The sequence below is a fragment of the Heteronotia binoei genome, chromosome 4, assembly GCF_032191835.1.
Source record: "Heteronotia binoei isolate CCM8104 ecotype False Entrance Well chromosome 4, APGP_CSIRO_Hbin_v1, whole genome shotgun sequence".
NCBI classification, from domain to species: domain Eukaryota; kingdom Metazoa; phylum Chordata; class Lepidosauria; order Squamata; family Gekkonidae; genus Heteronotia; species Heteronotia binoei.
In genome coordinates, this window is record NC_083226.1 from 104,460,226 (window position 1) to 104,472,671 (window position 12,446).

Here is a 12,446-nt window from a genome sequence, read left to right on the forward strand (position 1 = left end):
CAAGGAACTAGGTTGTAGCACCAGAGTGGTGGACACTATGTTAGCATCGCGTAAGTGTTCCACTAATAGGATATACAATACCACCTGGAAGGTTTTTGCTTCGTGGTTTACCTTACGGGGGTGGGATCCGATGACGGTGAAGGTAAATGGTATTCTAGGTTTTCTTCAGGAAGGGGCAGACAAGGGGCTTTCTACCAGCACGCTACGGCGTCAGGTGACGGCCATATCGTCTATACAGGGGGTGCGGGGACGTAAGTCCTTGTCAGCGCATCCGCACATTAAACGGTTCCTGAAGGGTGTTGCTCTCCTTAAGCCCCCACAGGTACATAGATTCCCCTCGTGGAAGTTGAATATAGTACTAACTGCGTTGTGTGGGCATCCCTTCGAACCTATGTCTTCCTGTGGACTGAAGGAACTGACTCTAAAAACAATTTTTCTAGTGGGTATCACTACAGCACGGAGAGTGTCTGAGTTAAGGGCCCTGTCGGTCGACTAGGAGCTTTGTGTTTTCCATAATGAAAGGGTGGTGCTGAGGCCAGACCCATCTTTCATTCCTAAAGTTAATTCTGTCTTTCATAGGTCCCAGGAGTTGGTTCTTCCAAATTTTTGTCCCAACCCCCAGTCTCCCAAGGAAAGGGAGCTGCACTGTTTAGACGTTAGGAGGGCACTTAGTTTTTACATTGATCGCACAAAAGACTGGAGGAAGTCTGATGCATTGTTTGTTTCATTTAGCAAGTAGTCGCAGGGACGACAGGTCTCCACTTCCTCCCTTAGCAGGTGGCTACGGGAGTGTATTGTTTTGGCTTACAAGGCCCAAGGTCAAACCCCTCCAGATGGGATCACGCCCCATTCTCTAAGGGGTGCTGCAACATCAGCTGTGTACCGGTCCTTTCCGTCCGTAGAAGCTGTGTGTAAGTCAGCGACTTGGAAATCGGTACATATCTTTACCAGGCACTATAAAGTGGATAAATGGGCTTCAGCGGAGGCGGCCTTTGGGAGGCGTGTGCTGCAGCATGCACTCTAAACAGGGAAGCCGGTCCCGCCCGGGGATGTTCAGCTTTGTTACGTCCCAGTAGTCGGACCGACCCACTGTTCAGACCACCGGAGAACGGAAGATTGGTATCACTTACCGTGAAGCTTCCTTCTCGGTGGACTGGCAGTGGGTCGGTCCGGCCCGCCCGTTAAAGGTTGAGCGGCTTCCTGAGTTTTGGAGATGGATCCTGGAGCAATGGTGCTTTCCCTGTGGGAAGGATGTTACCTTTGCTTAACAGTGACTTTCTTTCAATCTGCCATTTGTATGGTGTGTTAAACTGTAATAAACTAATCTTCTCATTTATTCGTCTCTGTACGTGAATGGGGAGGTGGTGAAAATTTTTATTATTAGGGGGATGCGGCTTGGATACAACTGGCGCGTCCTGGGTGGTATAGGCCACTCCCCCTCCGGATCAATTGGAGCACCCGACCCTGTGACGAGGAGGAGGAGCCTATACCCAGTAGTCGGACCGACCCACTGCCAGTCCACCGAGAAGGAAGCTTCACGGTAAGTGATACCAATCTTCCGTTCCCCTTTTTTGTATGGGTCACAGGGGCCTTTCAAACAGTACATTTTGATCTTGACTGAAGTGATTTCCCTGCTCAAACTCTGAGAGAATGTTGCGATGGTGGGATCCACCCATTAACAATCTCAGAAACATTTTAGTAAACAATCCTAATAGACTTCTAGCTGATGCGTGTTTTACTTATGGTTGGTGAGCTTGATCCTTCTATATATGAGTGCACTCACACACTTGCAGGGTTCTATGTCATTACTAGAAATAAAAGGCAATCGTGCTTTCCATATTCTTCAATGATACATATGGTGCTGCAGTCTAGAGTGTTGTGAGAAGCACCACCTCCTGTATTCAGGCAGGGTTGTGAGCTTTCACCTGACTCCAGTAAAAGGGGCTTCTCTGCTTCCCAGTTAGATTGTGTCTGACAAGTGGAAAGGACATTGTGAATTCTATTGAGTGAACTTGACTCTAGTATAATTTCTCAGCTTTAGGGTTTTCTTATTTCCTCTTCTTACCTCCTTTCCCTTTTCCAAGGAAAAGATGGGTTTCGAGGCTTCTCTAAAGCATAGAAACAGTGTATTTCCTCCAGAGGCATTCTGCCCTTCCTTTACATTTTTCCCACTGTTAATGGAAAGGTGGATGGGGGGTGGGAAAGAGAGGCAGCTGTTGACTTGAGTCATGGACTATAACATGGTGATTTAGCATAATTTTTGGCTTTGGTGCTGAGAATCAGGCATTACTGCTCATTTCAGGTTGGCTTTAGGCCACCTTGTGGGGAATAAGCTCCTTTGAGGAGTCTTGGGACAAACACCGAGGATTAAAAGAGGGAGGTTACAACCAGCCATAAGAAAAGGAAAGCATCAAAAACTTCACTTTCTTTCTAAAGAATAAAGCCTTTGTAGAGGATCAGGAGCAAATGGCAACAGTCTAGAAGCAGTGCCACCTTCACAAATCCTGGAATATCTCTTAAGACTGGAGAAAAGAAGGAAGCCACAACACAAGGCTCACCTATGGATTGCTGGTTGCTGGTTACAATCTCCAGGGCTATTCTTTAGAATTATTAAATACCTTGAGGGATATGGTGCTGAGTCTCTGGCAGGACAGGATCTATGTGTTTTTTGAGCGGGGGGGGGGGGGGGGCAAAATTAGTAGCCGGCTCATGGTTTCCTTCTTTCTGAGGTCAGTAAAATGAGTACCCAGCTTGCTGGGAGGAAAGTGTAGATGACTGGGGAAGGCAATGGCAAACTACCCTGTAAAAAAGTCTGCTGTGAAAATGACATGATGCGACATCACCCCAGAGTCAAAAATGACTGGTGCTTGCACAGGAGACTGTCTTACCTTTACCTTAGAATTAAAACATGACGCCCCCTTGTAGGTCCATTCTATCTTATGGGCCCATGGAATAGAATGGATTCCATATCCAATTTGGCACCCCCCCTCTGGTGGCACCTGGGGCAAGCGCCCCCTCCGCCCCTCCCTAGATCCGGCCCTAGTCTCTGGTGCACAGTCTAATAAAATTAGGCAAGCATCAGTGGATTTCCTCAATTCTTTAATTGACCTAAAATAAGAACAGAGATGTGAGAGCCATTCTAGACCAAAAGTGTCTGAACTGAACAATAAAACAGAAGAAATCTTGTATAGAAGCACTTAGCTTTGTCATAGGGTTGCCAAGTCCAATCCCAGAAATATCTGGGGACTTTGGGGGTGGAGCCAGGAGACTTTGGGGGTGGAGCCAGGAGACACTGGGGTGGAGCTAGGGGGGAGGGGGGGGAAACGGCACCGGGGAGCGTGGCGAGCCACCCCGTCTCGGAGCGGGCGATGCTGCTGCGCGGCTGCCACCTCTTCTCCGCTCGCCGTGGCTGCTCCTCCGAGATGGGCTCAGGCTGAGGAGCAGCTGCGGTGGGGTGGGGGTGGGGGCGCCCGCTCCACTCCGCCTCTGGGGTGGAATCGAAGGGGGGTGAAGGCAGGCTGGGGGCGTGGCGAGCCGCGAGCCCGGGTCCTAGAAGGGCCTGGATTCACGGCTCGCCATGCTCCTGGCCTGCCTCCGCCCTCTCCTTCTCTGGTTTTGCCTCGCTGGTTTTGCCTGCGCTGCTGCCGCCTCTTGGCTGCTCCTCCGAGATGGGCTCAGCCTGGGCCCATCTCGGAGGAACAGCTGCGGTGGGCGGGGAGGGGGTGGCAGCGGCGCGGTGCAGCGGCCTCGCCCGCTCCAGGATCGGGTGGCTCGCCATGCTCCCCGGCGCCGTTTCCCCCCTCCCCCCGCTTCCGTTTTTTGGGGGAGCGGGGGAAGAGGGTGGAAATCCTGGGGTCCCCCGCCAGGGCGGGAAGGTTGGGAAGCCTATTTTGTCATAGCAGTGGTCAGCAAAGGGGACCTCTCAGTCTCCTACTTTGTTAGGTATATCTATGCAACCCCATTCATGAAGCTGACAGACTTTTTCTTCAATTTACATAGGCAGAACAGCAGTTCCAATGCCAAGCCCTCCCACTGAACTTTGTGCTGTTCCAGAGAGTGCTGACCTAAGGGTTCACAATTTTGATGGCATCTCTTCACACCCAGTTTTTAAAATTTCTGCATCCTGAGCAGATCAGAGAGCCAGTTTGGTGTAGTGGTTAAGAGTGGTGGACTCTAATATGGAGAACTGGATTTGATTCCCACTTCTTCACATGCAGCTGCTGGGTGACCTTGGGTCAGACACAGTTCTCTTAGAGCTGTTCTCTCAAGAACAGTTCTCTGAGAGCTCTCTTACCCCCACCTAGCTCACAGGGTGTCTGTTGTGGGGAGAGGAAGGGAAGGAGATTGTAAGCCATTCTGAGACTTTGAGTGAAGGGTGGGATATAAATCCAAACCTCCTCCTCCTCCTTCTCAAGTAGGGATGCCAGCCTCCAGGTGGGACCTGGGATCTCCAGGAAATACTGCTCATCTCCAGACTACAGATATCAATTTACCAAGGGAAAATGGATGATTTGGAGGGTGGACTCTATGGCTGTGTACCCCACTGAGGTCCCTATCCTCATCAGGCTCCATCCCCAAATTTCCAGGAGTTTCTCAGCTTGGATCTGGCAACTCTGTCCTCTCCCTCCCCCTCCCCCACAGGTGGTCAGTAGGGGCCTGACAACCCTAGCCCCAAGGCCTACAGGAATGGAACTGAGGAACCATGGTTTTGTGACCAACCAAGCTAAGGACTTGGCTGAGCCTCACACAGAGAGTTCTACACCTGGGAGTAGTTATAGACATGACAATGGGCAAGGTTTTCTGTTCCAAGAAAGGCAGATAAAATCAGGCCCCTGAGTTCAGTGGTTCTTCATTGGGCTTGATGAATGTAATAACATTAGCAAGTCTGCTGGGATGTTGGTGTCACGACAAGATGTGACTCCATGGACCAGATTCCACCTTCTCAGTTTAGATTACAGTGGTGCTTGCTCAACTGTCTCAGGAGCTTGCATGATAGAGACAGACAACTGGGCAATCTCTTCAAGATCCTCAGAGAGAACTCCTCATGATGGATGCCAGTCTAAGCAGTTAAGGAGCTCATCTCCATGTCAGCTAAAGGATTCTGGTTGTTATTGGAAACCAGGATGAGCATCTCTCACCTGGAATGGAGAGTTGTTTAACTGAGTTAGCTTTCCTTCCAAAATCAGTTGCAGGGACAGAACAGGTTGATTGATGTGGACATCATGTTAAAGAAGTCCTATGTCAACCATTGGTGAGAGGTGAGTAGGTGCAGTTTCTATATTCAGTAGCAGTGAAAATTCTAAACTACGTGAAACTTTATCTGTAGTCTGTCTTGTTGGAGAACTTGGCAGGTTAGAGTCTTCATGTCTATGTTGAGGCACTGGATTAAAGACTATGTATGGCTATGCCACACAGGGGGTGCGGCCACACCTCACATTAAAAGCGGGTGTGTAGTGCTCAAATTTGAACCGCTGAATATTGATTTGATGCAGGGCTGTTCAGACGAGCATCCAAGAATGCGACTCATTCTGTTGTTGAGCGATCACACATCCAAAACTATCACGCTCTTTTCTTGGAGCATGCGTGATCAGATGTTAATTTCTGGGGGGGGGGGGGTCCATTGAACATGCCCCCAACTGTTTGGAGGTGGGAAATCAAACAATGCTTCAGAGGCAGGGGGAAGGGAGAAAATTTCCGGAATTAACATTGCGGATTCAAACCAGGGAACTGTCAGGAATTAATTTCCTAGAAATTGGCAGTGCCAATGATATCTGGAAATCCTCCACATTGAAAAAAAAGATTTTTTTCCTGTTCTGAAGAGTGGGATAACGTTCCCCCCCCTCCAATCCTGTGTTGATTGGAGAAGCAGAAGGTTCACCTCAGATTCCCGGATGATCTGGCAATGTGCATGTCTGCTGGGTCTTTAAAAAAAAAAAGGCGGGAGGGGCGGTAAACATTCCAAGGGGCAGTATCACGCGTGAGCTGTCCAAACAGGTAAAAGCCGATCTTGTGCCGCTGTTTTGAAAAAGGGCCGGACTTTCTGCGCTGTCAAGTCAGAATGACCCTGGATGACGCTCGATGGCCAGATGTGGATGTCTGAACGAACACATTTAATCCGTCAGTGAGACGGAGCTGTGTCACACTAATGGTACATCTGGCTGCACCCAGGGATCAGTGTAGAGATATACCAGAACGTCTCATCACTCATTCTCTCAGGGGACAGCTACTTCTGCAGTCAGTCATGCTGTTTCCTCAGTGGAAGCAATTTGTAAGGCATAAATGTGAAAATTTGCTCATACCTGTCATTGTTATATAGCCAAACTGGCATCTTTGAATGATCCTTTTTGTAGAAAGACCTGATGCGATGTCCTTTTATTGTCATGTGTGCTTTTTGCTTCATGTATAACCCAGAGGAATGCACAATAATGGGATTGTTGTGTTATTCATTGTGCTAAGTTGATTTGTTAGGGGCTTTTTCAGTTCTAGAGTTTCCAGGTCCAAATCAGGAAATCAGAATCTGGGGATTTTGAGGGCGGAGCCTGGCCTATTCCCTAAAAAAGACAAACAAATAAAAATACAGCCGTGCAATTCCCTTAAATACTGTCTTCATATCCTTGTCCTCTTTTTTGCTTTCAAAGGGTTCCCCAGCAGTTGCAGTTCTACTAAATGAAAGTGTAATTTGTCATACCCTCACAAGTCCCTTGTCAGGCTTTGGTAGCATTTCCAAGTATGGCTTTATTAAGGGACACACACACTCACACTCACACACTCACAAAGCAGCCAAAATAAACACACAGTTTGCAAGTCCACATTTTAATGATCTCACTGGGGCAATGGTATAAATTGCTTTAGTCATGGGAGTTGCTGAATGTAACAATCTGCTGTATTTCAACCAACTTCTTCAGACTAACAGGAAAATTAAAGTAAGGAAGAGAACAGTCTAGGGGGTGGAGTTTTCCATCCCATAATCACGGTCTAGTTAACTCTTTACATTTGTGGCATTGGTGACATGGCTACCTCTGGTGCATACCAGAAGTGATGTCATCATGTTGTGACATTGTGGTAATGCTCTGGTATTTGGACATAAACTCTATGGTAAAATGGTTTCTGCCACAGAGTTTTTGCCCAAATACTAGAATGTCACTGTGATGTCGCTGACATGATGATGAAGAAGATGATATTGGATTTATATCCCGCCCTCCACTCAGAAGAGTCTCAGAGTGGCTCACAATCTCCTTTACCCTCCTCCCCCACAACAGACACCCTGTGAGGTGGGCGGAGCTGGAAAGGGCTCTCACAGCAGCTGCCCTTTCAAGGACAACCTCTGCCAGAGCTATGGCTGACTCAAGGCCATGCTAGCAGGTGCAAGTGGAGGAGTGGAGAATCAAACCTGGTTCTCCCAGATAAGAGTCCGCACACTTAACCACTACACCAAACTGGCTCTCTGACATCACTTCCAGTGCACATCAGAAGCAATACTTCCTCTAAGCTTTGGAGTCTTATGAGCAAAAATTCTACTTGTGAGCTACTGGCATTAAAGTTGTGAGCTACTGCATGCATTAGTTTGTTTTGTGGCCATCTTTCCTGAGCTAAGACAAAAGTGTGTAAGCTGGAGGCTAAAAAACTGTTAGCTAGCTCACACTAACCCAGTTTAGAGGGAACACTGATCAGAAGTGAAGTTGCTGCATTGCTAGTGACAGCCTGGACCTCCTTCTCTTTCCTGGTAAGTCCCCCCACTAGCCAGAGGTGGGGCCTGGAAGTAGGAGATCCACTGCCTCCCCAGCTAACCCTATTTCTACCTGGTTCCTCAAAAGCAAATTAATGAACTTGCTTCAGCATGAATAGAGGTATTGCTTTGTCTATCTTGCAAAGATGTTTTCCGTATTTTTGCTTGGATTCTTTAAATGGCCATCTTTTAATTGTCTCTCTGTGTTTTTAAAATATCTTGTGTGAGATCTCTTGCAGTGCTCAAACATATTTCCAAGAAAAACAGAGAAGTAAGCTGCTCCCCTATCCAGGGAACCCAATTATTTTGACATCTTAAGTTCTAATACACTCTCCAAGACTTCTGTTGTCTTGTTTAGTGCTTTATTTTCTTGAATAATGGTTGTATAGAGACTATTAACTTTCTCAGGCATTATTGGATTTTTTCCCTGTCAACTGGTATGTTAATTAACAAAAAAAAAAACCTGTTTCACTGTGCACAAGATTAAAAAAAATCAATTTAAAATCACCAGGTGCGTCATAAGCATTATTAAAACAAGCTCATATTTCAGATGAGATCTCTATAATGATTTGTCATCTGTGCTTCAACACTCCCATTACTTTGTGTGAAGCAGTACAGTTCCAGTAATTTGCTGGCCACTTATTTGGTTTTCTTATGACTCTTTTGTATACGAAGACCAAAACATCTTGCTTCCCCATCCCCTGACTTAGAGCAATCTGAATCTTTTGAGGAATGCTGGAAGTTTCAAATCAGATACTTTGACAACAGGGCACAAATATATTATTCCCTCTATTACTTTGGCAGTTTGCATGCAGAAGGAAGAGTTGGCCTGGCCATTGCAAGACTAGTGCCATCACTGCAGATGGATGGTGGTTATGGCAGCTTTGAATTGATCAGGATCAGGTGACATGAAAAGCCAATAAGGTCCGTTAGGCCCTCTCTGCTGCTGATTCCGACCCCTGTGACCTATATCTGAGCAGGTTGTTGTTGAGGTGTAGGTCTACGTGCTCACTTCATAACTTCCTGTTTGAGTCTCAGTAAATGATCGACATTCCTTTTTCTCTTTGCTGAATCATCTCCTTGCCTCCAGATTACCAGTTTTGACAACCTTTTTAAAATTACCATGTCTTATCAAGCACATTTTGATATCCAACAATATCACTGCTTTCTCCTTAATCTGCAGGAGAAAGATATTTGTGAGTTTTCTGCATTGTGCAGGGGGTTGGACTAGATCAGTGGCCCCCAACCTTTTTTGTCCCAGGGACCACCGTGGCCCCAGAGCTGGCAGCCCCCCCGCCCCCGTGGTGCCTCCTCCTCCCCCCGTTTCCTCCTCTGCCCCACCCCCTGCAGCATTGCTGCCCACCCCCACGCATCCTCGCCATCCCCTGTTTTTACCACTTTAAGGCCAGGGAAGGTGAAGCACCTTCCAGACTGACCTCCCCCCCACCGATCAGCTGATCCAATCAGCTGGGAAAACCACAGCAGCACGGCTGTTTCAGCAGTTGCTCGCCGCTGCTGCCATGGTTTTCCCCGCTGACTGGATCAGCTGATCATCAGGGGGCGGGGGAGGTCGGCCTGGAAAGTGCTTCATGGCACCTTCCCCAGTCTTAAAGTGGGGGGACGGCGAGGCTGCGCGGGGGTTGGGTGGGAGGATGGCTGCGCAGCCCACTTGGAAACAGGCCATGGACCGGGGCTGGGGACCCCTGGACTAGATGACCCTGGAGGTCCCTTCCAACTCTATGATTCTACACATAAGACCTTTGCCTTTTTCTGCACAGGCTAATCAACATGGTGTAAATATTCATCATATGCACAAATATACTCTTCTTTGACAATGATAACTAGTGGATTCATAACACATTATATCAGAGGAAGGTTGCAGTGAGTGAAGCCCACTGTCCAAAGGACTTAACAGATATATTAGTTTCTTATCTCACTTCATATGCTAACCTCATTCAGTCCTTACATCTGAATTCTCACCAGTCTTCCAGAAGGGCTATGCATCCTCTTTATTTTATTTCATTTCTTATTCAAAATAGTAGATTGCAATAGTAAATTGTAATGTAATGAATAGTAGAATGTAATGTAATTTGGAATGGTAGATGGAAATGTATTTCTCTGATCTTGGGACAGAGAAGATACACTGCACAACCAATCACCCTAACCACAAAGAAGAAGATACTGTAAGGATGCCTCCGTGTTTGAGAAGAGATGGATGGAGCATAAGGGCGGGGTCTCAGTTAATTACTCTTACCATTCCAAAATTAAGGGCACATCTGCCACGAATCTCTAATTTTATATTTTATTTCCTTTACTATGTTTTACTCCGGAATTAAACCCAAACAAATGGTAACCATATAAACTAAGCTTATTATTCCTGGTTGGTCCTTGAATCTGTTAAACATCTTCATTATGTTGTATGCTAATTTGCTGCTCACCTTCTACCTGCTCACCTGGCTTTACTGGTGGACCTCCTGATGGTACCTGGGGGGGGGGGGTTGGCCACTGTGTGACAGAGTATTGGATTGGATGGGCCATTGGCCTGATCCAACATGGCTTCTCTTATGTTCTTATATGTATGGACTACTGACTTCCAGTTCAGTGTCTCTGAAGATGTCTTCATGTACATGAAAGCTTTGAATAAAACTTTGTTGGTCTTGAAGGTGTCACTGGACTGCTGCTTCAGAACAACATGGCTACCCACCTGACTCTGTCCAAAGACCTTTTGTTTAACCTAAGGTTTTTTTGTGTGTGGACTTACATCACAGATATACTTATCTAGTATATTATGACCTTGAGTGGGTTGGTAAACGTATCAAATGTATGGATAATCAAAAGTTTAAATTATTAAGAGTGGTATTTATACAAAGGAGTTGGTCAAAGTCCACCAGCATTCTGACATAATATGAGCGAGTTGGATCCCCAAATCATGGGTTTGGGTGGAGCCAACAAGAGGTTCTGAATAGGAACAAAATTCCTTTAATTGATACAACAAGCTAAGAGGGTTTGTAAAATGTTTACAAATAGGCCACAGTTGAATTGTAAAGACATGATATCAATTAATACATTTGTGTTTCTTTTGACAGCTTGGTTATTTGGTTTTTCTAAGACTTCTACTCTTGCATCTTTCGGGTTATTTGGAGTTTTGTGGAGAACAGAAATCTAGACTTCATATTAGCTTAAAAGGTACGTACTTATCTCTCTTCCCTCATCCCATGCACAGAATGTAAATATAAGATCTCTGTCTCTCCCTTTCTGGCATATATAACATTTGTGGCACACTGTTAGAATCTAAAATTAGCTACCCCCTAGGAATGCCAGATCCAACTGAGGAAATACCTGGGGACTTTGCAGGTGGAGCCAGGAGACTTTCCCACCCCCTAAATAAATAAATAAAAATACAGCAGTGCAGTTCCCCTGAATACAGTCTTAATTTCCTCATCTTTTTTTTGCCTACCCTGGCAGCTGCACTTCCACTAAATGAAAATGAAATTTGTCATACTCCCACAAATCTCCTTGTCAGGCTTTGGAAGCATTTCCAAGCATGGCTTTTTAAAAGGGATACACACACTCACAAAGAAGGCAAAATAAACAGTTTGCAAGCTCATAGTTTTGTGATTTCACTGGGGCAATTTATGCACAGGAGTTCCTGAATGTAACCATCTGCTGTATTTCATCCAGCTTCTGCAGACAGGAATACAAAAGGAGAGCCACTTAGGGGATGGAGTTTTCCTCCATCCCATAATCGGGTTCTAGCTAACACTTTCCTATCCATATTACTAAATAAATGACTTCTGAAGCAAATGCAAAACAGAGGGACTCTGCTTTTCTCATAGCTTCACACACTCATGGCTCTGCCTACTCGCCTGCCCCCTGCATCCTGCTGCTGAGATTTAAAGGTACACACATGTTCTAATGCACAAACAGTTGCAAGTGCCTTCTAAGCCTGCCAAGATTAAAGACACATGGCGGCTGTTGGGGAGGAGCTTGCAAAACCAGGGGATCCTTCACTGGGACCTGGGGACTGGCAAGCCTATTATCCCCTTTACTCTGCTTCATTCCAGCAATATCACCCAAAACATTGTAGCAAAGGGCTAAGTTAGACTTAGCTCTATTTGTACTTCATTGTTTACTCCAGCATTACTTTTGGTTGGTAAAGACATTGTAAACTTCTAAAGGAGAAATGCCTGCAAAGACAACAACTACCCTCATTCACTGAACTGCTTATTTAAGTCAAGCCATGATTTACCTTAACCCAGGATTATTTCCTACTTTTGAGGAAATCTGTGCCACTTCTACCTTTGCATTTCTCATCAGTTTTACTTCTGGAACAATCTGTAATATATTACACAGGGCTGGCCCTAGGGTGCACAGTGCTCCAGGCAGACTTGCCATGCCATGCCCCCTCTGCGGTGCCACCCTACTGCACCACACCATCCTCCTTCCAAGGGTGGGTGGAGTGAAGACTCGTTGTCATGTGCACTCTTCAGAAAACTCTTTACTGAAATGCCTGCGACAAAGTGGGTAAGGAGGAGGCTGGCGTCACTCCTCTGAGCATAGCGGGGGTGGGGGAGGCAGGGAGGAATTAGACATTTGTCTGGGGTACCGGGGGAAGCCCATTTCAGCATGACCCCTCCTGGCACTCTAGGCAAATGCCTAATTTGCCTAGTGGGTGAGCCGTCCCTGATATTTCATAAGTAGCTGGTGCAGAATGCTAAGC

At 46.4% G+C, this 12,446-nt stretch overlaps 1 protein-coding gene across 1 annotated transcript in view; it reads left to right on the forward strand.

The window, feature by feature from the left end:
• The window catches only part of TMEM232 (transmembrane protein 232), a 143,703-nt gene that overhangs the window by 39,099 nt on the left and 92,158 nt on the right, over nt 1-12,446 (forward strand). Inside the window, exon 5 of the mRNA XM_060236564.1 lies at nt 10,813-10,912. Within this exon, the coding sequence (XP_060092547.1) occupies nt 10,813-10,912 (100 nt within the window). The remainder of the gene's footprint in view (nt 1-10,812; nt 10,913-12,446) is intronic.